Below are 25255 nucleotides of genomic sequence, written 5' to 3'. Positions count from 1 at the left end.
AAGGTCTGTTACTGGGATGTAGTACAAAGCCAAAGCAGGTAGTCATGGGACAAGTGAAGAAACAAAAGATGTAAAAACCAGAAAATGCTGGAAATACTCGGCAAGTCTGGCTGCAACTGTGGAGAGAGAAGCAGAGTTAACGTTACAGGTCTGTGAACTGCGGAGCATTTCCAGCATTTTCTGTTTTTATTTCAGATTTCTAGCATTCACAGTATTCATTAACAAAAGATGTGTCTGGATGAGGTGTAAATGACAGGAGAGCTGCAGTCCGAACACAAAGTAAAGGGATTCATGACGTTAATTTGACCCCATTCCCCCAACCCATCCCACACTGATAAACTTACCTCCTTCCCCTTCCCTACCAGTGTTGTGCCTCGTTTCCCCAGACGGGGATCCGAAGGCGCGGGTGTGGTGGCCGCCGGGCGGCAGGACATCAAGAAGAGGCATAAGTATATTTAAATTCATTAATTTAATTGATTTAAATATTCAAATTGAGGTCCTGTCACCCAGCAGCAGGGGGTCTGCCACGTGCCTCACCATCGTCGAGAGGATCAGGTCAGGCCCTGCTGGCATCGACGTCTGTGGCGGGCCTCATCCGGGGCCATCTTCAGATTCCCAATTTCGAAGGCTCCTTAAAATCCAGCCCAAGGGATGAGGAAAGAACATACACAACCCCCACTAAAATAGAAAAAATTGGGGGCAGAAGTCACGATCTAAAATTATTGAACTCTGTGTTGAGTCTCGGAGGCTATAAAGTGCCCAGTGGAAAGATGAGGTGCTGTTCCTTGAGCTTGCGTTTAGCTTCATTGGAACACTATAGCAGGCCAAGGACAGAAAGATCAGAGTGGGAGCAAGGTGAACAATTAAAATGACAGGCGACTGGAAGCTCTTGCGGAATGAGTGGAGGCGTTCCGCAAAGCAGTTCCCCCAGTCTGCGTTTAGTCTCCCCAATGTAGAGGAGACCACATCATGAGCAGTGAATAAAGTATATTAAATTGATACGAGTACAAGGACTGTTTCACTTTGAAGGAGTGTTTGGGGCCCTGTATGTTACGAAGGGAGGTGGTAAAAGGGCAAGTGTTGCATCTCCTGCGCTTGCATGGAAAGGTGCCTTAGGAAAGGGGTGAGGTGTTGGGGTGACTCAGGGTCTGGCGGAGGGAACGGTCCCTTAGGAATGCTGAAAGGGGAGGGGAGGGGAAAATGTGTTTGGCAGTGGCATTACACTGGATGTGCTGGAAATGGAGGATGATCCGTTGAATATGGAGGCTGGAGGGATGGTAGGTGAGGACAAGGGGAATCCTATCATGGTTCAGGAAGGGAGGGGAAGGGGTGCAATCCAAAGTGTGTGAAATAGAACGAACATGGTCGACAGCCTTGTCAGCTATGACGGAGGGAATCCTCGGTTGAGGAAAAAAATGAAGACATATCGGAAGTGCTAGTATGGAAGGTTACATCATCCAAACAGATGAGATGGAGATGGAGAAACTGGAAGAATGGAATCGAGTCCTTGCAGGAAGCAGGGTGTGAGAAAGTGTAGTCCAGGTAGCTGTTGGAGTCTGTGGGCATATAGTGAATATTGGTTGATCAGCTGCCCCCAGAAATAGAGACAGAGAAGCTGAGGAAGGGAAGGGAAGAGTCGGAGATGGACCATATGTAGGTGAGAGTAGGGTGGAGATTGGAAACAAAGTCAATGAAACCTTCCAGTTCAGGGCAAGAGCAGGAAGCAGCACTGATACAATCATCAATAGGCTGTAAAAAAGATGAGGGAAAAGGGGGCCTGAATAGGACTGGAACAAGGAATGTTCCACATATCTCACAAAAAGGCAGGCATCGCTAGGACCCATTGCAACACCTTTTATTTGGAGGAAGTGAATGGAGTTGAAGGAGATGTTGTTCAATGTGAGAATAAGTTCAGCCAGGCGGAGGAGGGTGGAGGAGGATGGGGGCTGGTTGGGCCTCCGTTCATGGAAGAGCCCTCAGACCATCCTGGTACGGGATGGAGGTGTAGAGGAATTGGGTGTCCATAGTGAAGAGGAGGCGGTTAGGACCAGGAAACTGTTGAAGAGACGGAGGGCATTGGAAGAGTCATGGATGTAGGTGGGAAGAGATTGGGCAAGAGCAGGAACAAGCAGAGTCGGGGCGGGGAGGGGGGGGCATGGAGAATTGCGACAGGTGGTGGGGGTGACAGTCGGGGGGAGGGCCAGTGGCCAATTGAGGCCCATAAGTGACCTATTAATGGCAATGAAAGGCCTCTTCCTGTCGCCATTGTAATCTTACCAGCTGCCGGGGGGACACTGCCGCATGGGGTGGGGGGGAACACCTTTTAACATGGGGCACCCTCCCTGTGGGGTTGGGAGGGTGGTGTCGCTCCTTTATGGTCAATTTGTGGCCCACAGAGGACCCCCACTGGGAACCTCTTTACCCACGCCCCCCAGGACTTCCCTCCCACTGGCTGAATGACTACTCCCCCAGCCACACCTCGCCGGGGCCTTCCAGACTGGCCCAGACAACCCCACCTCACCTTTCTCTGGTTCGGGCTTCCAGCGCTGGGCCTGGGTCTGAGACCTCTGCAATACCAGCAGTGGCCACTGCTCTTGATGGTGTTGCCGATACTGCTGAATGCTGCCCTTCTGATTGGCCGGCAGCTCTTAGAGGCTGGCTCCCCGTCTTTAAAGGGACGAGGGGGACCCCACCTTCTAAAGCTTTCACTCCAAAAGACCAGACGACTGCTCTGGGGGTGGGGCACAAAAAGGCAGAGGCGGGGTTCCTCTCCTCCAGCACAAACTCCAGCCCAATGTGTCTACCAGTGCAGACTTGTTTGTGGATTTTGGGAAGAAGGTAGAAGTGGGCTGCACGGGTTTGGGGAACTGTGAGATTGGAGACTGTGGAGGGAAGATCTCCAGAGGAGAGGAAATCAGTGACAGTCCTGGATATTATGGCTTGATGTTCGGTAATGAGGTCATGGTGCAGGGGGAGCTAGGAGGAAATGTCAATGGCATTTGGCCTCTGGTAGGTAGAGGTTGGTACACCAGACAATAATGGCACCACCCTTGTCAGCAGGCTGGAAGACGATATAAGGTTTGAATCAGAGAAAACAGAGTGCTGCAAGTTCAAATGGAGATAGGTTAGAGTGAGGGAGGGGAGCCGATGTCAAGCTGGCAGTTCTCAATGAAAAAAATCGAGGGAGTGTAAGAGGCTGGAGGGAAGGGTCCAGGTAGGGGGAGAATATTGAAGATGAGCAATAAGTTTTGCTGAGCCAGGGAGGGAAGAAGGATCCAAAGCAATGTTGGTACATGGGGGAGACTAAACGCGGACTGGGGGACCGTTTTGCGGAACACATCCATTCAGTCTGCAAGCACGACCCTGACTTCCTGTCACCTGTCATTTCAATTCTCCACCTTGCTCCCACTGTGACCTTTCTGTCCATGGCCTGTTACAGATTTCCAATGAAGCTCAACGCAAGCTCAAAGGAACAACACCTTATCTTTCAACTGGGCATTTTACAGCCTTCTGGACTCAACATTGAGTTCAATGATTTTAGATCCTAACCTCTGACCTCGTTTTTTTTCTTTTTTAGCGTTTTTTTTTGGCTGGTTCTATTTTGCCCCAACCCCTTGGGCTGGATTTTGTGCATCTGCTGGTGGGTGGACAAAAATGGCGGCCCACATGGGCGGGCCGCGTGCCGCCATGCTGTCGCGGGGACCCACAATAATATGCTGGTCAGGCTGCCCCCCCCAATCGCCACCGGCAATGGCATCAGCTGCCTATACACAGGTGCTGGCACCCTTTTTAAAGGCCAGCCAGCCCTGCCGGCTAATTTACATTTTTAAAGTTACCACCCCCCACCTCACTGTTACCCCTTTCCCACCCCCCCATAACAATAATTCATTATTTGCTCTCTCCCCCCACAAAACACTTACCATCCACACATGACCTACCCCCTCCCCCAAACTGACAAAGGGCAGAGGTCACCCTTTCCCACCACCCCCGACACTAATGATGTAAATTTGACCCCGTTCCCCCCTCCCCCAACATTAAAAGCCTTAAGCTCCCACCTTCCCCACCACTGCAGTGCCTGCTTTCCCCAGACGGGAAAGTGAAGGTGCATGATTACCAGCTGCCACTTAGAAGATTGCTTTTAATTTTATTTAAATATATTCATTGCCTTAATTTAATAGGGTGATCCGGGTCCTGCTGACCAGTGGCCGGGGGGTGTGGGGGACCGCTATGGAGCCTCACCACCGGGAAGATTTGGCCTGGACCTCCTGGCATCAGGCTCCCTGGTGGGTCTCTGCCAGAATGATATTCCGCACCCACCTCCCACCCGCCACGGAGCCCGATACCAGGAGCTTTGGAAAATCCCGGCACTTGTTTCTTTCTGAATCCCTTTGTGTTCGGACGGCTGCTTTCCTGTCACTTAAACCTCATCCAGACACATCTTTTGTTTCTTCACTTGTCCCATTACCACCTGCTTTGGCTTTGTACCCTGAAACCTTTTGTTATTTAATCTGTCCTGCCCTCCACACTACAACAGACCTTCCTATTTTGTTCTTCTTCTCCTCTTCCCCCCCTCCCACCCCTTTCACTTGCACAAAACCTATTACATTTCCAAATTTTGCCAATTCTGGTGAAAGACCACACAGCCCTGAAACGTTAGCTCTGTATCTTTCTCCACCATTGCTGCCAGACCTGCTGAGTATTTCCAGAATTTTCTGTTTTTGTTTCAGATGTGCAGCACCTGCAGGATTTTGCTTTTGTATTCAGGAGTAGAGGGTTATGCTGATAAAGTTAGACGGGGTAGGATGGGACAAGGCTCGAGCACAGCACAAACGCCAGCAAGGACTGGTTGCGCTGAATGGCCTATTTCTATGTTGTATATTCTATGTAATGCATTTCCATGTGCATGCTATTGTGCTATTATGTTCTGCTGTGACAGTCATTTAATAAACAACCTTTTACCCAGGTATATATTAGGACCAACTCTAAGTCAACAGCACGTTCAATGAAGTAAAAGTCTCTTGATCCCACCAAATTACATTCTCCTGCCAGCCCTATTGTGCTGAGGAGCCAATTTTACACCTTGCACTCCTTAAAAGAAATAAAAACAGAACGTGCTGGAAATACTCAGCAGGTCTGGCAGCATCTGTGGAGAGAGAAGCAGAGTTAATGTTTCAGCTCTGTGACCTTTCATCAGAACTGGCAAAGGTTAGAAAAGAATTAGGTTTTAAGCAAATGAAAGGGTGGGTTGAGGGTAGTGGGGAAGAGAACAAAAGGGAAGGTGTCTGATAGGGCAGAGGGCAGGAGAGATTAAATAACAAAGCTGTTATGGGACAAAGGCAAAGAGTGTGGTGAAAGACAAAGCATTAGTTCAGAGAGAGTGTTAATAGCATAATAATGAGTAGCTCTGACTACATGAAAAAACAGGCACATAGTTAAAAAATAAAATAAAATGGAAATATAAAAATATAAACAAGGCCAGTCATGCTCTGAAGTTATTGAACTCAATATTCAGTCTGCAAGGCTGTAGAGTGCCAAATTGAAAGATCAGGTGCTGCTCCTCAAGCTTGTGTTGATGTTCACTGGAACACTGGAGCAGAAATGTTGGCAGGAGAGCAGAGGGGAGTGTTGAAATGGCAAGGAACCGGAAGCTCCGAAAGTATGACCCTGAGCTTCCGGTCCTATTTCCAGCACTTCCTGTTTTTATTTCAGATTTCCAGCATCTGCAGTATTTTGCTTTTACTCCTTATAAGGAGTTGTGTTCACTGGAAACACAGAATGAAGACTTGAACATGATCTGCCCCCTGTTGTCCAACCAATAATAGCAATGCATGGCTTAATTCTTCAAAGAACTCCATTGCAGGTTCATAAAATAACCCCTAGGCCACCAAAGCTTGGCACTAATTATTGGAGGGCAAGGTTCAAAGGGGAGGACCTTCTCTTGCCCCCAGACTTGGTCAAAAGGAAGAAAGGCTTGCATTTCTGTAGTGTCTTTTACAACAATAGAACATCCCAAAATAATTTACAGCCAATGTAGTACATTTGAAGTGTGGTCACTTGTCATGTAGGAAGCACAGTGGCCAACTGGTGCACAGCAAGCTCCCACAAACATTAATGTGATAATAAGCAGATAATCAGGGAGAACTCCCCTGCTCTTCTTCAAAATAGTGCCATGGGATCTTTTACATCCACCTGAGAGGGCAGACAGGGCATCAGTTTAATGTCTCAACCAAAAGATAACACCTCCATCAGTGCAGCATTCCCTCAATACTGCACTGAAGTACCAGCCTGGATTTTTGTGCTCAAGTGCTGGGTTGTAGCTTCACCAGGCTGACACCTCATTTTGAGGTATGTGTGATGCTGCTCCTGGCATTCCCTCCTGCACTCTTCATTGAACCCAGGGTTGGTCCTCTGGCTTAAAAACAAGAAATGCTGGAACCACTCAGCAGGTCTGGCAGCATCTGTGAAAAGAGAAGCAGAGTTAACGTTTCAGGTCAGTGACCCTTCTTCGGAGCTGACAAATATTAGAAAAGTCACAGGTTATTAGCAAGTGAGGTGGGGGTGGGGCAAGAGATAACAAAGGAAGTCTAGATTGGACCAGGCCACATAGCTGACCAAAAGGTCACGGAGCAAAGGCAAACAATATGTTAATGGTGTGTTGAAAGACAAAGCATTAGTACAGATTAGGTGTTAACGGATTGAATATTGAACAGCAGCAAGTGCAAACCTGAAAAAAAAACAGTGGGTAAGCAAACTGAACAAACTAAGATGAACTGAAATAAATGCAAAGAAAATTGTAAAAGATGTAAAAAAGAATGTAAAAACACGGAAGAAAAAATAACTAAAAATGAAAGTAAAATGGGGGGCTGTCATGCTCTGAAATTATTGAACTCAATGTTCAGTCCGGCAGGCTGTAGTGTGCCTAATCGGTAGATGAGATGCTGTTCCTCGAGCTTGCGTTGATGTTCACTGGAACACTGCACTTGGTCCTCTAGCTTGATGGTAATGATAGAGTGGGGGATATGGCGGCCCATGAGGTTACAGATTGTGGTTGAGTACATTTCTGCTGCTGCTGATGCCCCACAGCTCCTCATGAATGCCCAGTTTTGCATTGCTTGATTTGTTCAAAATCTATCCCATTTAGCATGGTGGTAGTGCCACACAACACGATGGAGGGTATCCTCAATGTGAAGACAGGACTTTGTCTCCACAAGAACTGTGCGGTGGTCACTCCTAGCAATTCTGTCATGGACAGATGCATCTGTGACAGGTAGATTGGTGAGGACGAGATCAAGTCTGTTTTTCCCTCTTGTTGGCTTCTTCAACACCTGCCGCAGACCCAGTCTAGCAGCTATGTCCTTTAGGACTCAGCCAGCTTAGTCAGTAATGGTGCTACCGAGACACTCTTGGTCATGGACATTGAAGTCTCCCACCCAGAGTACATTCTGTGCCCTTGCCACCCTCAGTGCTTCCTCCAAGTGGTGTTCAACATGGAGGAGTACTGACTCATCAGCTGAGGGGGTACAGTAGGTGGTAATTGGCAGGAGGTTTCCTTACCCATGTTTAACCTGATGCCATGAAACGTCATGGGATCCGGAGTTGATGTTGAGGACTCCCAGGGCAACTCCCTCCTGACTGTATACCACTGTGTCATCACCTCAGCTGGGTCTGCCCTGCCGGCAGGACAGCTCATATCCGGGGATGGTGATGGTGGTGTCTGGGACATTGTCTGTAAGGTATGATTCCATGAGTATGACTATGTCAGGCTGTTGCTTGACTATTCTGTGGGACAGCTCTCCCAACTTTGGCACAAGCCCCAGATGTTAGTAAGGAGGACTTTGCTGGGTCAACAGGACTGGGTTTGCAGTTGTTGTTTCTGGTGCCTAGGTCGATGCCTGGTGGTCCGTCTAGTTTCATTCCTGATTAACTTTGTAGCGGTTTGATACAACTGAATGGCTTGCTCGGCCATTTCAGAGGGCATTTAAGAGTCAACCATATGTGGGTCTGGAGTCACATGTAGGACAGACCAGATAAGGACAGAAGATTTCCTTCCCTAAAGCACATTCTGACATTCTGACACAAAGGCAAGAGTGAGCCACAGCTGACAACAAAAGTAAAATAGCCAAAATATTTCTGTTTGTTGAATTTCAGAATTTTCTCTTAATTTGCTGTTGTATTCCTAGCTAGTCTAGATGTTCTATACCTTAACTTTATCAGCTGGAACCCATATCTTTACTTGCTATTGTTATGGACAGGAGAGAGATGCTAGGGTCTCCCCCTTTTTACCTCTCGACTGACCGAAGACAGCACGTTTTTAAAAAGTGTTTTAGCTCCTGAGTGCTTTTAATTGTCAGGAACAGACAAATGGCAGGTTTTCTCACAAGTTATAAAAGTTTAGTTTAGAGATACAGCACTGAAACAGGCCCTTCGGCCCACCGAGTCTGTGCCGACCATCAACCACCCATTTATACTAATCCTACACGAATCCCATATTCCAATAACATCCCCACCGGTCCCTATATATTTCCCTACCACCTACCTATACTAGGGGCAATTTATAATGGCCAATTAACCTATCAACCTGCAAGTCTTTGGCATGTGGGAGGAAACCGGAGCACCCGGAGGAAACCCACGCAGACACAGGGAGAACTTGCAAACTCCGCACAGGCAGTAACCAGAATCGAACCCGGGTCCCTGGAGCTGTGAGGCTGCAGTGCTAACCACTGCGCCACTGTGCCGCCCAAAAGAAAGATAACTGTTTATTGTTCAACACCCGAATATCCACAACTACAACCACTCTCACACTCTTACAGATACACACACTCAAAAAAAGATCTGTGATTATAAAAGTAGCATAGTGTTTAGATCTTATGATTTCAAGAGTCCTCTGTTACACTTGCTTTTCCTCTTGAAGAAGATTTGAAACGCTGCAGGCCTGTAATCCTTTTTTGCCCACTGAAGAAAAGCTCTGGGGGTTTAGGATGATGGATTCGCTGTTGTTTTATGTACACAGTAGCAGATTTCTCTTGTTATATTACAGTCAAGGTTCAATGGCGAAGCCCTGGTATAGTTCCTCAGGTGGAGAGTTCAAGGCTGACTTGAGTCTTTGCCTACATGTGGCTTAAAGCTGGTGGTCTTATGCAGGGTATTTTCCCTTCGTTGGCATAGATGTTTCTGTCCCTGTCTGCCCAGAATATGCCTTAATAAAACCCCTTATCAGAAACCTAATTTCTGTCATGTGACCAGAGCATCTCTTTCCATTGTCCACATTAACAGTTCCTGAGGTTAGACCATTGTTAAAGAATGGACTTTGGGTATCACTCACCAACATACCATCGTGTTAAAATAGAGCTTTTCACAACCATTTTCTGGAGTTCAAGTTTGGAGCCGAAGAGTCTGCAACAGTATTGTGAATCCAGTTTTTTTCAAATCAGTTGGAGAAATGCAGCCATTACCACAGGGAGGAGGTCATTTTTAATGACTTCTGAAAGATATGTCCGGAAAGGTCATTTGCATATTAATGACTTCTCCAAGATTTGTCCAGACATGAAAATTAGCTCGGAGCTCTTACAGTTCCATGTGTATTGGCAGGAAAAGAAAGGTCATCTAACCTCTCAACTCCATTTTGTTTTACAGGGAAGTGTCTGCTTTGAGTTTATACTTCATAAGTTCATATTTATAATTCATAAGTTTGTATTGCGTGAGCGTGACACCATTGTTTACGATTAGGCATAGCCATGTTTAACAATTAACTCCTAATCTCAGTATATCACTGTCTGGAGAACATATGGGAGCCCCACCACTTGCTTTGAAGGAAAAAATTAACACAATAACAGACTAATGTGTACAGACTAAAGCTAAAGAGTCAGATTTAATTTGCATATTGGATAATATACAGGAGCAAAAAAAAAATCTAATAAAATTACTGAGGGTGTCACAAGTGTGGCACTTGGCACATTGACATTAATGAAGAAGGCACACTGTCTGCAGGAAAGAACGAAAAATATAAAAATATTCAGTGATGGGTTTTTAAAGAAAAAATCCGATGTCTGCCAAATAGTATTTCTTGTGATGTATGGAGTGTGCAATGGCAGCTGAGTGCGCACGTGCAGGTGTGTGTGTGTGTGTGTGTGTGTGTGTGTGTGTGTGTGTGTGTGTGTGTGTGTGTGTGTGTGTGATATTGCTGTCTCACTGTAACAAACACAACTCACTCTGACTGTTGTATTTCACAGGTACTGTTGTATACATTATCACAAACAGCACAAACAGTTCAGAAGCTGAAACAAAAAAATTCTCTGTGGGCAACAACAGCTTGGAAATTCATTCGAGCACAATTAAAGATGCTGCAGAGTCGGGTAAATGTGCTTCTTCAGCGATGTTTTGCAAACCTAAAATATTTTTAGTGACCAACTTTTCCTCCCATGTGAAATTTGTGCTGTGTTGGGGTGCGGGATTCTTATTGCTGCGGAACTGGGAAACTTTCTATCTCATGCACTTCCAAGTCGACCAGGTTGCTGAGTAAAGCTTCCTCCATTCTGTCTTTCCTCCTTCTATCATTTTCTTCCATCTTACAATTCTGCTAATCCCTGGTTTCCCCTGAACAAAACTGCCAATTTTCCTGCCAGCTGACCCTTGCCCTCTGACAACCTGGCCTGAGTGGCCCACAGTTATTCGATCGAAGACACTCGCAGTCAGTGAACGCAGCAGTGAGTGACAAACCTATGACTTCACAAAGTCTGGAACTTGGGAGTCCATTTCTTTCAGTTCCTTTTTAGCTTGTCGTCATGGAATCGTACAGCACAGAAGGAGGCCATTCGGCCCATCGTGCCTGCGTCGGTTCTTGGAAAGAGCCATCCGATTAGTTCCATTCCCCACTGCTCTTTCCCCATAGCTCTGCAATATTTTTTTCCTTCTTAAATATATTTCCAATTCCCTTTTGAAAGTTACTATTGATTCTGCTTCCATCACCTTTCCAGATGATGCAACGTCAAATTATCTCCACATTCTTCCGTAGAGGGTGACAATAAGGAGCTGGAGGTCTTGGCTTATTTTCCCTCTCTCTCTTTCTCGCCCAGGGGAACATGAATTCAAGCTAACATCCCAGTTGAGTGTAGTGAGCTCAGCACAGACCAGGAAGAGAACCTTCTAGCCTGTGTGGCTCAGGACCACAACAACTGGGGCATTAAGAGAATTGCACCCATCTCACCGAAAGGTGAAGGGTCCTTTGGATGGATTACCTTTTATTCAAAGTACTCTTTCTCTAATAATTGAAAAGAAATAGATATAAAAATATTCATCGATGGTTTGCTCCAGGCAGTTTTTTGATGTCACTGTTGGGAGCAGCTTCATAAGCACCAGTACAATCACACAAGAACATAAAACAATAGGAGAAGGAGTAGGCCAACCAGCCCCTGGAGCCTGCTCCACCATTCAGTAAGATCATGGCTGATCTGATCTTGGCCTTATCTCCACTTTCCTGCCTGTTCCCCATAACCCTTGACTACCCTTAAGATCAAGGAAATGTCTAGCTCAGCCTTTAATATATTCAATAACCCATCCTTCACAGCTCTCTGGAGTAGAGAATTCTAAAGATTCATGAACCTCAGAGAAGAAATTCCTTCTCATCTCATAAGGGAGGCCCCTTATTCTGAACTATGCCCCCTAGTTCTAGATTTCCCCACAAGGGGAAACATCCTCTCAGCATCTACCCTGTCAACCCCTCTCAGAATTTTATATGTTTCAATAAGATCACCTCTTATTCTTCTAAACTCCAATGAGTATAGGCCCAACCTGCTCAACCCTTCCTCATAAGACAAACCCCTCATCCCAGCAATCAACTGAGTGAAGCTTTTCTGAACTGTTTCCAATGCAAGTATATCCCTCCTTAAGTAAGGAGGCCAGAACTGTACACAGTACTCTAGGTGTGACCACACCAACACCCTGTACAGTTGTAGCAAAACTTCCCTACTTTTATACTCCACCCTCTTTGCAATAAAGGCCAACATTCATTTGCCTTCTTACTTACTTGCTGTACCTGCAAGCCATCACTTTGTGTTTCATGTGTGAGGGCATACATATTCCTCAATACTGCAGCATTCATAGGAACATAGGAATAGGAACATAGGAGCAGGAGTAGGCCATTCAATTAGATCGTGTCTGATTATCTACCTCAACGCCACTTTCCCGCACTATCCCCATAACCCTTGTTGTCAGTCACATCCAGAAATCCATTGATTTTTGTCTTGAACATGCTCAATGATTGAGCTTCCACAACCCTCTGGAGTAGAGAATTCCTAAGATTCACTACTCTCTGAGTGAAGAGATTCCTCCTCATCTCAGTCTTAAATGGCCTGCCCCTTATTCTGAGACTGTGTCCCCTGGTTCTAACTCACCAGCCAGAGGAAACATCCTATCCACATCCACCCTCTTACACCCTGTAAGAATTTTGTAAATTTCAATGTGATCACTTCTAATACTTAGAAACTGTAGACAAATACAGGCCCAGTTTCCTCAATCTCTCCTCATTCTGTATTCTCTCTCCATTAAATAATATTTTGCTTTTCTATTCTTCCTACCAAAGTTCCATTGATTGCATTTTGTGTCAGGGGCGGTAGACTTGACTTAGGCCTTGATTTAGTTGCAACCTACTTGTTGTCGTCCAAGGTTTCCATCTAATCAGCCTCTGCGGCAGGAAGCAGATGGAATTAGATTAGAGATACAGCACTGAAACAGGCCCTTCGGCCCACCGAGTCTGTGCCGAACATCAACCACCCATTTATACTAATCCTACACTAATCCCATATTCCTACCAAACATCCCCACCTGTCCCTATATTTCCCTACCACCTACCTACACTAGTGACAATTTATAATGGCCAATTTACCTATCAACCTGCAAGTCTTTTGGCTTGTGGGAGGAAACCGGAGCACCCGGAGAAAACCCACGCAGACACAGGGAGAACTTGCAAACTCCACACAGGCAGTACCCGGAATCGAACCCGGGTCCCTGGAGCTGTGAGGCTGCGGTGCTAACCACTGCGCCACTGTGTCGGCCTTTACCTCAAGGAGGCTCGAATAGAAGGGGGTGGAAATTATATTACAGCTATACAATGCCCTGGTCAGACCCATCTGTATTGAGTTCTCAAGAAGGATACATTGGCCTTGGAGAGAGTGTGGTTCACCAGAAAGATATCTGGACTTACAGAGTTAAATCATGAGGATAGGTTACATAGAATAGTCTTGCATCCCCTTGTGTGTAGAAGATTAGGAGTGATCTAATTGAGGTATTTAAGTTGACTATAGGATTAGATAGAGTAAATAGCTAGAAACTACTTCCTCGGGTGGGGGAGTCTAGAACTGGGGGCAGAACCTTAACACTGGAGCGAGGCCGTTCAAGAAGCAGTCCTTCACACAAAGGGTAGTGGAAGTCTGGAACTCTCTCCTCCAAACAATCTGGGGTCAATTTAAAAGTTCACAACTTTGATTTTTGGCAGGCAAGGGTATTAACGTATATGAAACCAAGGTGGGTAGATGGAATTACGATACAGATCAATCACGATCTAATTGAATGGTGGAGCAGGCTCAAGGGGCTGAATGGTCTCACCCTGTTCCTATCTTCCTATGAGGCAGATGTTATCTGTTTCTGCTATCTTCCATTTCCAGAACAGCCCAGACGCTCGTACTGGATACTTGGCCAAACAGTTTTCCCCCAAACATGTGGTGGCAGGGGGAGGGGATGACCTTTTGTCTTTCGCGTTCCAGAATTCCTGATTAGGTGCATCCGACAGGATTGCTCTTGCACGAGGAACATGGAAGATAGGACTTTAGTCAATAATGAAGGTCCAACTGCCTGTCAATGACGCTACAAGGCCTTTCTGTGCACAGGTAATGCTAGTTTTGCCTTCATCGCTATCAATGGATTGTCTACAGCGAAGCAATACAAGGACATAAAATATGTTTCAGCCGGAGCAAAGTTCTATCTGTCATCGGTCACCAATGCAGCAACGGTCATCACCAACAACGTATCGGCATGCGATGTTTCTCCGCCAATCAAATTGAATTTCCCCAATGATCAGGTTCGTGAATTTTTCTGTCTCCTACAAGGCGAATATTATTAGTTTGGTCAAGCAAGGGCAAAGGATAGTGGAACTCACATTTGATCTCCTGAGTAAAAGCAAAATACTGCTGATGTTGGAAATCTGAATAAAAACAGAAAGTGCTAGAAAAACTCAGCAGATCTGGCAGCATCTGTGGAGTAAGGAACAGAGTTAACATTTCAGGTCGATGACCTTTGAGCTGAACTGGCAATGGTTAGAAATGTAATAGGTTTTGAGCCAGTGAAAGGGGGGAGGGGGTGAAGAACAAAAGGGAGGATCTGTGACAGGGCGGAGGGCAGGAGAGATGAAATGACAAAGATGTCATGGCATAAGAGGCAAAGAGAATGGTAATAGTTGTAGTAAAAGCCAAAGCTTTTGTCCAGAGAGTTGTTAATGGCAGAATAATGAACTGCTCTGTCCGAAAGCAAAAACATGAAAAACAAGTTTAAGACCAGGTCAAGGTCTGAAATTGTTGAACTCAATGTTGAGTCCGGAAGGCTGTAGAGTGCCTAATCAGAAGATGAGGTGCTGTTTCTCGAGCTTGCGTGGAGCTTCACTGGAAGACTGCAGCAGGCCGAGGACAGATATACGGGCATGAGAGAAAGGCGGAGAATTAAAATGGGGAGCAACGGGAAGCTTGCGGACTGAGTGGAGGTGTTCCGCAAAGCGGTCAACCAATCTGTGTTTGGTCTCCCCAATGTAGAGGAGACCGCACTGTGAGCAGCGAATACAGTATGCTGAATTGAAAGAAGTACAAGTAAATCGCTACTTCACCTGGAAGGAGTGTTTGGGGCCTTGGATAATGAGGAGAGAGGAGTTAAAGGGGCAGGTGTTACACCTCCTGCGATTGCATGGGAAGGTGCCGTGGGAAGGGGACGAAGTGTTGGTGGTGATAGAGGAGTGGACCAGGATGTTGCAAAGGGAACAGTCCCTTTGGAATGCTGACAGGGGAGGGGAAGATGTGTTTGGTGTTGGCATCATGTTGGAAGGCCATTTAAGGGGTCAATGCAGCCTAAGCAGTGCCTGTTACCAAAAGGTCACTTTAAAAAGAACTAACAGAAAAAATGATCCTGTGGAGCCAGGATGAGAAGGAATATTCCCTCTGACTCCACAGGATCCTGATTGGCCCCTCCCCAGCCCTTACCTCTCCAACTAACCTGCCTCCTCACTTGCCCTCAGGCCCGATGCCCTCTATTGTCCCCAGCTTCTCCTGGTCTTGGCTCAGCGATTTCATACTCATCTCTGAGTCACAACTTTGTGGGTTCAAAAGACTTCCAGCAACCTGTGTGCTTAATCCAGACTGACATTCCCAGTGCAGTACCGAGGGAGTGCTGCACTGTCCGAGGTGTCGTCTTTCACAATAAGCCAAGATGCAGTCTGCCCTCTCAGGTGGATCGAAAATAAAATCCCACAGCACTATTCAGAGTTTAGATTATGTGGTCAAGTCTTGGAATGGGGCTTGGGTCCATAATCTTCTGATGCAGGTGAGAGCTAACCACTTTGTCCACATCTATGGCTGGGCGAAGCCATTAGCCCAACCTTCCCTCATCCCTCCTGCAGATAGAGGGCACAGTTCCCAACAATGCTTCAATGGTTCAAGTTTTTTTTTTAACCTCCAATACTCTTTCACTGAAAGGGATCAGATTGAGATGAAACGGTTCCCTACTTAACTTATTCTATTCTGAATAGAATCTGAGAGCAGAAGAAATTGCCTGTGCTCACTTGCGCGTTGAAGATTGTTTGCAAGTGTGGACTTCAGATGGCTGTGATGTTGTTTCCACCAATAACACGTCAATTGGTTGCAACTGTACAGGATTGTCCACAGTCACTGTGTTGAAGAGGATAAAATCGATTGAGGTACAATAAGTGTTTTGTTTTTCAGGGAGTGGGGTGGGGAAGAGAATTTGTTCATGATGCTGGTATTATTTGCCGTTTTCATAAAATCAGGCAACACAGGAGGAGGCCAGTCTACCCATTGAGCCTGTGCTAGCTCTTTGAAAGAGATATCCAATTGGCCCCACTCCCCCCCTGCTCTTTCCCCATAGCCCTTTTCAAGTGTATATCTAATTCCCTCTTGAAAGTTACTATCCACGACCCTTCCAGGCAGCGCATTCCAGATCATAACAACTCGCTGCTTAACATAATTAGGAACTCCTTCCCTATCCTAAGAACCTCACTATTTCTCTCTCCGCCTCTGGAAAGTTCTTTGAAAGTGCTCTTTCTAGCATGTTTCCCATCAGATTTCCTGTCTCTTCCATCATTGACCTGCTTCCATCTTCTCTGTGAGACACAAGGACATAACAATTAGGAGCAGGCCTTGTGCTTGCTTCACCATTCAATAAGATCATGGCTGATCTTTGACCTCAACCTTTGCACCCTATCCCTATTCCCCTTGATTCCCCTAGGGTCCAAAAGTCTATCAATCTCCGATTTCAATATACTCAACGACTGAGCATTCACAACTCTCTGGGGATGGTAATGTTAAGGCTTTCCAGCCCTCTTAGTGAAGAAATTCCTCCTCATCTCAGTCTTAAATGATCAACCTCTTATCCTGAGACTACGCCCCCTAGTTCTAGACTCTTCAGCCAAGAGTGGGCAGGATTTTGATCACTGGCATTTGGAATGGAGGCGGGGCAGCTACAAATAGTCCTGCTGGTTGGCCTGCAGGTTCTCTGGCTCCAAACCCTCTGGGCAGTTTTGCGGAGGTGGGATGGAGGGGTGGTTAGCAGGGCTTACTGCCCACAGGCGGCAGGTAGCCAACGCATGTCAATTGAGGGATTTTCAAGTCAGCCGACAGGTTCCTGTAGGCAGCGGGGGCCAGCTTAGGTGCTTGGAGTGGCCTCCCGATGGCAGATTGGGGTGGTGGGGGAGGTGGGGGTCAGCGTTCCAGCCAGGCCTAGAGGTCCTCCCTGCCTGCCTGGGTGCAGGAGCAGCTGCAGGCCATGTTGTAGAGGAGCTCTCCCCCTCCACCCCACTCCCCCCCACACAGTGGTAGCCTGGCTGTAAGATCCATCTTTTAAGTTCAAAAACGTTGGACAGCAGGCACCCCCATTTTTGAAGTGCCCTCTCCCTTACTTACCCTCTGTTGCAGCCTGCTGGTCCTTTCAAGCTGGAATGTCTCTGATTGGCCCACCAGCTTCAAGAACCCGCCCACCATCCTTAATTGGATAGCGAGCCAGTCTCCAGGCCAATTAAAGGGCGTCCCCATGAGAATTGGGGCCAGTGACTGTTTCCTCTGGGGACTGTTTGGACCTGGAAATGGTTCTGACCCCAGTTTCCTGTCCTGGGCAGAAAATCCTGTCAAACCCTCTCAGAATCTTGTAAGATTGAATGAGATCGCTTCTCATTCTTCTAAACTCCAGAGAGTATCGACTCATTCTACTCAATCTTTCCTCATAGGACAACCCTGTCATCCCAGGAACTAATCTCGTGAGCCTTTGATGCATCACCTCCAATGCAGGTATATCCTTCCTTGGATAAGGAAACCAAAACTGCACACAGTACTCCCAGGTGTGGTCTCACCAAAGCCCTGTACAACAATAGATAGACCTCCTTGCTCTTACTCCAGCTCCCTTGCAAGAAAGGCCAACATGCCATTTGCATTCCTAATTGCTTGCTGCACCAGCATGCAAACTTCCTGTGTTTCTTGCTCGAGGTCACCTAAATTCTCTGAACATTAACATTTAAAAGTTTTGCATCATTTAAAAAATGTTCCGCTTTTGCGTTCTTCCTACCAAAGTTAATAACCACATATTTCCCCGCATTATACTCCATCTGCCACCTTATTGTCCATGAGGCGTCATGGATGAGTTGAAGTTCACGGAGGATGGAAGATGGGAGGAGGGCCAGGGGAACATTGGAATAGCCGAGGCTGGAGGTAGATGAAGCACAGATGAGAAAGGTGTCCAATGACTCTGGTTGAAAGTACATTTATTTGAACACTTGAGGAGGTTAGGACTACCTTTGGCTAAGATGCCATTCTGGGTGGCATTGCCTGAGAACACTCATTGGCAAAGGCTTGTGGAGGGCACAAAAGTGGATAGTGACCATACTGGTGTCATGCCAGGCCCCCACCTTCCAAGAACGAGGCACATTAATTTTGTCATGAACATTGATTTTAAACTATTACTGGAGTGAAGAAAGGACTTGTTAAACAGATCAGCCGTGGCTGGAAAAGACATTTGCATATTAACAGACAGTGCTTTGAAGGACAAAAGACCATTCCCTGACACATTCAACCCACAATGGACCTTGATCACCAGGTATTGTGCTTAAGAGGAGCATTCCAGAGACTGCTAAGGTGATACAATCCAAGAAGTGGTCAGACCAGTTAGTCACATGCTTGGCAACTGGGGTTTTTTCATGAATTGTACAAACAGTTTGAACTCGGAGAGTGTCTGTTTGCTCCTGAACTGAGATGATCTCTCCTGTCTGCTCCCATATCTTTCTCACAAAGCCTCTGAATCCACTGAAGACACATGAACCCTAAGAGAGAAAAGTCTCCTACAGTGAACAAGGTTTAAGAAGAATACTAGGCCCCAACAAAAAGCAAGATCGAGCTACAATCAAGGACTCTACAGCGAGCTTGAAGAACCGTAACAAAAACTTTTCAGATAGTGCCTCAAGCTTTTCCACTTTATCTTTCTTCTGCTCTTTTCTGTCTCTATTTGCATGCGTGTATCGCGTATGCATACCAGCGTGGGTGCATCGTGTATCTGTAGGCGTTAACCAAATCAAAGTTTAAGTTTCATAAATTTCAACGTTTCTTCTTTAAACCTAAGAAAGACTGTTTGTGCTGGTTTCTTTGTCTAATAATTGGAAAGCGGTGAACAAGGATTCACCAAGGTGGAGCTAAAAACACGGTGTGTTTAAAATTAAACCCTGTTATGGTAAGACCAGGTGAAGGCTGAGAGGGAACACTAGACTCCTTTCTCACCTGGTTGTAACACTGGCCATCAACAAGTCAATGGCAAGAGTGGGTTGGGAAGAGGGAGAACTGATACAAAATAAAAGCATGCCTGTTAAAACTGAGATGTTTCACTAATCAATCTCTTCCTTTGGCTATAGAGTGCAATTAATGCCATGAAGTCTTTTCAGCCCATAACGAGCACACCTTCAAATGTAAATAAAACCGAACGATTTAAAACCATCACGGCCAATCTGAAAAGAATGGAAGATGTCACCCAGATGCTAGCGGCTGATGCTGTTACGCAAGGGGAGGTGAAGATATCGACAGACATCCTAGGTAACCTCAATTGGATGTAAGGTGAAATCCTATTGTGGCAGGATTGACTTAAAGAGGTTGCTGAGCCTAAGTTGCTGAGGGCTTATAGTTACACGACGCCTGCCACGCTCTCAGGGCATCCCAAAGTGCGTCACAGCCAATGAAGGCTGTGTCAGCAAAGGCAGCAGTTTGAGCACAGTAAATAAACCCACGGCACCATTCTTCAGAAGAGCAGGGGAGTTGTCCCCAGTGTCTTGGCTGATATTTATCCCTCCATCAACATCATAAAAAAACAGATCATGTCGTCATCTCACTGCCGCTTGTGGGATCTTGCTGTGCGCATATTGGCTGCCGTGTATTTCTACATGACAACAGTGGCCACACCCCAGAAGTTTTTCATTGGTTGTAAAGTACTTTGGGACATCCTGAGGCTGTGACTGCAAGTTTTTTCATTTCTTTATTGGATCAAAACGATAACATTCATAGGCTTGGGGGCAGGGGTTGGTGGGTTAGTGGGGTCAAGATACAGGGGGTATAGATACAAGAGTAAATGAATTAGAACAGAGGAGAAAGCACTTCACACAGTGAGTTGTGAGGCTGTGGAATTCATTTCCAGGATTAAGTGAGGTGTATAAAATTATGAGGGGCCTAGACAGAGTGGATGGGAAACACCTACTTCCTTTAACAGAGATATCAATAAAAGGGGGATAGATTTAAATTAATTGACAGAAGAATTAGAGGGGAGTTGAGGAGAAATGTTTTCACCTAGAGGGTGGTGGGGATCTGGAACTCATTGCCTGAAAGGGTGGAAGACGCAGAAACCCTCAACATTTAAAAATCCACTTGAATATGCACATGAGGTATTGTAACCTACAGGACCAAGAGCTGGAAAGTGGGATTAGGCTAGATAGTTCGATTTCGGCCAGCGCAGATACAATGGGCCGAATGGTCTCCTGTGCCATAAATTTTCTATGTTTCTATAGTAGTGGAGAGCTAAACCATGTCAACATTCAAGATTAGATTGTGTCAGTGTACGGAGGAAGAGGGTTTGAGGGATAGGGGAACAGGGTGGGTAAATGTGTTTGGGACTATTTTCACTATGTAGGGTAAACAGTGTCATGGATTGGTTGGGCTAATGGCCTGTTTCTGCACTAGCATCGCAGTATGTTTCTACGCAAAAAAAATTCACCAGTTCTGATTGATTCTGCTTTCTAGAAGTCACTGTTCAAGCGTTACAAATAAACAGTTCGCTGACGGGAAGAGCAAGCTTATTTACTACCACTACGCGTGCCTGGATGCCCTGGGACACGATTAGAGGAAACAAAATGTCTGGTAATATTGGGTCCTGCTGTAAATGTTGAACATCTGTGGTAAAGCCTCTTTACTTGGGGGAGGGTTCTCCCAATCAGCCTCTGTGACCTCAAACTTAGCCCACTTGTGGGCCACCCCAAAGCTGAAGCCCATACATATCAAATAGTTACTATTAAATCAATAAGGAATCCAAGATTAGTTTCCTTATTCAGAGTGGTGAGAATGTGGAACTCACTACCACATGGAATGGTTGAGGTCATTAGCATTTAAGGGAAAGCTAGATAAACAAATGATGGCGAAAAGAATAGAAGGTTATACTGATAGGGTGAGATGGAGAGGGGTGGGAGGAGGTTCAAGTGGAGCATAATGACTGGCATGGATCAGATGGGCTGATGGCCTTTCTGAGCTGTACATTCTATCCAATGTCATTGTTATGTGGCCTAACTGGGATTTCCGTCAATCTTTCGCTGTAGCTACAGCAGTCAGCGGGGTGCATCCCCTAAGGAAATTCCCAGCCTCTCTGACTGGGCCGTACAGAGCAGGAAGATCCCAGGTGTCTACCTTCCTATCAGAGTGGCAGGCTAAAATTGCCTCCCTCCCTCACACCTTGTCTGTTCCATTAAATAGGTTCTGCAGAACTTTGCTTCCACCCGTGCAATTGTTGGGGAACATCAGTGTCCACATTACTTGTGTTTTATTGAAGACTTGTTTGAAAAATATATCATCAGCAAAACCAAAGAAAAATGGATAGAATATTAGGAATAGGGAAAAGGTGAATGGAACAAAGGAAGGCCGTCCCATTTTTGCACCAGTCCACTTTTCCGCCATTTCCCTCAATTCCTTCTCTCTCCGACTGCCCCTTGAACCTATTGACATTGTCCTTGGGTTGCTGATTCATTTGTCTAACTCAACCCCCTTCATGGTGACTGCCCTTCTTACTCTTCATTTTTAACTTACGTCCCCCGGGACTTGACCCCTTGTACCATCGGGAGCAACTGATGTTGATTAGTTTTTGCTCATGAACTTTTGGTTAATGTTTTTAATACGCATCTCATGTGCAGGAGTTGTTTACATGGCCACTATCGTCCTCAAGGGCTCAGAATCTGGAATGGATGCGGATTTCTTAACAAAGAAATATGAAACCAAACCAAAGTTGGTTTCTGATGTGCTGACAGTCAGCATCAGCAGCCAGGAGACAGAGAAACTCTCCTCTCCACTCATCATGTCATTCACGCTGAGTGAGGTTGGTTGCTTTCTGCTCTTCATTGTGAAACAATAACTGTGTTCTGCTTGTATGATTCTATGTGAATCTCTTGATGTCATTAAGATGAGAGGTATTGATGTTGGGGAATGGAACATTTGGCATTTTAATGCTCAATGTCAGCATCAAGACACCCAGGGCAGGTACAGCACTGGTTAGATACAGAGTAAAGCTCCCTCTACACTGTTCCCCATCAAACACTCCCAGGACAGGTACAGAATGGGGTTAGATACAGAGTAAAGCTCCCTCTACACAAAAAAAAAATGGGATTAGATACAGAGTAAAGCTCCCTCTACACTGTCCCTATCAAACACTCCCAGGGCAGGTACAGCACTGGTTAGATACAGAGTAAAGCTCCCTCTACACTGTTCCCCATCAAACACTCCCAGGACAGGTACAGAATGGGGTTAGATACAGAGTAAAGCTCCCTCTACACAAAAAAAAAATGGGATTAGATACAGAGTAAAGCTCCCTCTACACTGTCCCTATCAAACACTCCCAGGACAGGTACAGAATGGGGTTAGATACAGAGTAAAGCTCCCTCTACACAAAAAAAAAATGGGATTAGATACAGAGTAAAGCTCCCTCTACACTGTCCCTATCAAACACTCCCAGGGCAGGTACAGCACTGTTTAGATACAGAGTAAAGCTCCCTCTACACAGTCTCATCAAACACTCCAAGGGTGTGTACAGCACAAATGATATACACGCCATCTGCTCTGACCTAGATGTGACTCCTGTCCCACACTCTTCATGCCATCAGGACAATTAGAGACGGGCAATAAATCCTGCCTTGCCAGAGTTGCCTGTATCCCTGGAACAAATAATCATGTCTATCTTTCGTGATGTTATCCCCAGTGGAACAACTCCTTTTGTATTCCCTCAGCATATTCTGCCCTTTAAGTCAGGTCTGAGGGTCATAAATTCAGGCATACTTGGTTCCCAATTGGTCTATTCATCCATCAGTTGCTCTTGCTTGACCACATCAAGTCATTTGCTGTTTCGGTGTCTTCGGTCAGAACCATACATTATTCTGGAACCATCCTGGAAGGCAAAGGCTAACCGTAAATTCCTTAAACCCCTCTCTTGCTCGCTTTCAGCCTCAGCTCAAGTGCAAACAGCTTATGCTACCTTTTCACGAGAATTGAGTTTGTACATGCAGCTACCTCTACCCTGGGGATAAGGGAGGCTGAGGGTTTCCTTGTGTGGGATGGGCATGCACTCTTGACACACAAAGATAGCTAAACAATTGGTTAAACTGCCTGCCTGGTCCACTTCGGACCTTTGATCCAGCTCCCGGCAGCTCTGGCCTGAATGGGAATCCATCACTGCTGTCCTGCTCAGGACACAAGTTAAATTAACATGTCATTGGAACCCATTCTGCATATTTAAAGAGGACCCCATCAGTTGGGAGGGTGGGGGTCTTTGATGTCTGTAGGCAGTCAGATCAGGGCAGCAAGGTAATGTGCCCCCCCCACCACCTTGCCTGGCGGGTGAGTTCAAATCAGGTGCTACTGAACTGTTTAGATGGATGCAATTTGTCTGCAATTTTCTTGACTAGATGTGAGAACGTGGAATGCACTGGGGTGCTGCAAAAATTGGCCGTGTGCTTGATAGTGAGGAAGAAAGCTGTTGATTGCAGAAAGATATCAATGGACTGGTCATGTGGGCAGAAAAATGGCAAATGGAATTCAATCTGGAGAAGTGTGAGGTAATGCATTTGGGGAGAGCAACCAGGCAGGGGAATACACAATAAATGGTAGGATACTGAGAAGTGTAGAGGAACAGAGGGACCTTGGAGTGAATGTCCACAGATCCCTGAAGTTAGCAGGACAGGTCGATAAAGTGGTTAAGAAAGCATATGGGATACTTTCCAGTATTAGCCAAGGCTTAGAATATAAGAGCAGGGAGGTTATGCTAGAACTGTATAAAACACTAGATAGGCTACAGCTAGAGTACTGTGTACAGTTCTGGTCACCATATTACATGAAGGATATAATCGCACTAGAGAGGGTACAGAGGAAATCTATGAGGATGTTGCCAGGAATGGAGAGTTTTAGCTATGAGGAAAGATTGGGTAGGCTAGGGTTGTTTTCCTTGGAATAGAGGAGGCTGAGGGGAGATTTAATTGAGGTTCATAAAATTATGAGGGGCCTAGATAGTGTGGCTGGGAAGGACCAATTTTCCTTAGCAGAGGGGTCAATAACCAGGGGGCATAGATTTAAAATAATGGCAGAAGGATTAAACGGGAGTTGAGGGTTAATATTTTCACCCAGAGGGTGGTGGGGGTCTGGAATTCACTGTCTGAAAGGGTGGTAGAGGCAGAAACCCCCCAGAGCATTTAAAAAGTACTTGGATGTGTACTTGAAGTACTGTAAGTTAGAGGGCTGTAGATCGAGAGCTGGAAAGTGGAATTAGACTGGTTGGCTTTCTTAGGCCAGCACAGACCCGATGGGCTGAATGGGCCTCCTTCTGTGCTTCAGGTTCGATGATTCTTCTATGATAAACAAATAAGGGAGACAGGAATAGAACTTTATGCTGACAGGGTCAGATAAAGATGGCCCGGAGGAGGCTCAAGTGGGGTAAGAACACCGACACAGACCAATTGTGGCTTGCGACTGTTCTGTAATATTCTATGATTGCAATATAAAAATCTTTCAGACTTAAGTACTCAATGTAACTTTTTTCTCCTTTCTTTTGTACAGAATAAACACCCTAATCAATCTGCATTGTGTGTTTACTGGAAAAGCACTGACAATGAGACGGGCTGGGTGTCTGATGGTTGCACAATGGAGAGGTCCGAGGGTACTGAAATAATTTGCAGCTGCACACATCTAACCAGCTTCGCTGTGCTGCTTTCACTAAATCCTATCCCGGTACAATCTATATTTGTGTAACATGGTTCTTTGATGTATGTTAAATGGTAAAGTGCATCTCAGAAACACAATTTAGAGATTATCAAAGGATCTGGAACCAGGGCAGGTGAACAGAGTTGAGGTACAGATTAACCTGGAGCTAATTAAATGGCGGAGCAGGCTCGAGGGGAGGTCCAAAGGCCTACTCCTGCTTGCAGTTCTGGTGGATAGATCCATGAAATTGTCAGGCTACTGGTCAACTGCAGTGAAAAGGGGCAAATGAGGTACTTTGTACAAGAGAAGAGGTTCAGAATACATCTCCAATGAGGTTGTATTGTTGCTGTATGTGGTCAGATACCAACTAGAGCCTAGAACTGTCAGGTTAATGTTTCAGGTCGATGACCTTTCATTAGAACTGGAACAAGTTAGAGGCAGAACAGATTTTAAGGAAGTACAGAGACAGTGAAAGGTGGGACGAAGGGAGGAAAAGAGAAAGGGGAAGGTCTTTGATT

At 45.8% G+C, this 25255-nt stretch overlaps 1 protein-coding gene across 1 annotated transcript in view; it reads left to right on the top strand.

Moving 5' to 3' along the window:
* The window catches only part of LOC137355645 (adhesion G protein-coupled receptor E5-like), a 58735-nt gene that overhangs the window by 20473 nt on the left and 13007 nt on the right, over positions 1-25255 (top strand). The window contains exons 5-11 of the mRNA XM_068021020.1: positions 10230-10352; positions 13881-14071; positions 15782-15949; positions 19160-19337; positions 20532-20648; positions 21689-21870; positions 24594-24764. Coding sequence (XP_067877121.1) covers positions 10230-10352; positions 13881-14071; positions 15782-15949; positions 19160-19337; positions 20532-20648; positions 21689-21870; positions 24594-24764 — 1130 coding nt within the window. The remainder of the gene's footprint in view (positions 1-10229; positions 10353-13880; positions 14072-15781; positions 15950-19159; positions 19338-20531; positions 20649-21688; positions 21871-24593; positions 24765-25255) is intronic.

This window comes from Heterodontus francisci, chromosome 43, assembly GCF_036365525.1.
Source record: "Heterodontus francisci isolate sHetFra1 chromosome 43, sHetFra1.hap1, whole genome shotgun sequence".
Taxonomy (NCBI): domain Eukaryota; kingdom Metazoa; phylum Chordata; class Chondrichthyes; order Heterodontiformes; family Heterodontidae; genus Heterodontus; species Heterodontus francisci.
Note: the sequence above shows the minus strand (reverse complement) of the source record. Positions and strands in the feature narration are given on the sequence as shown.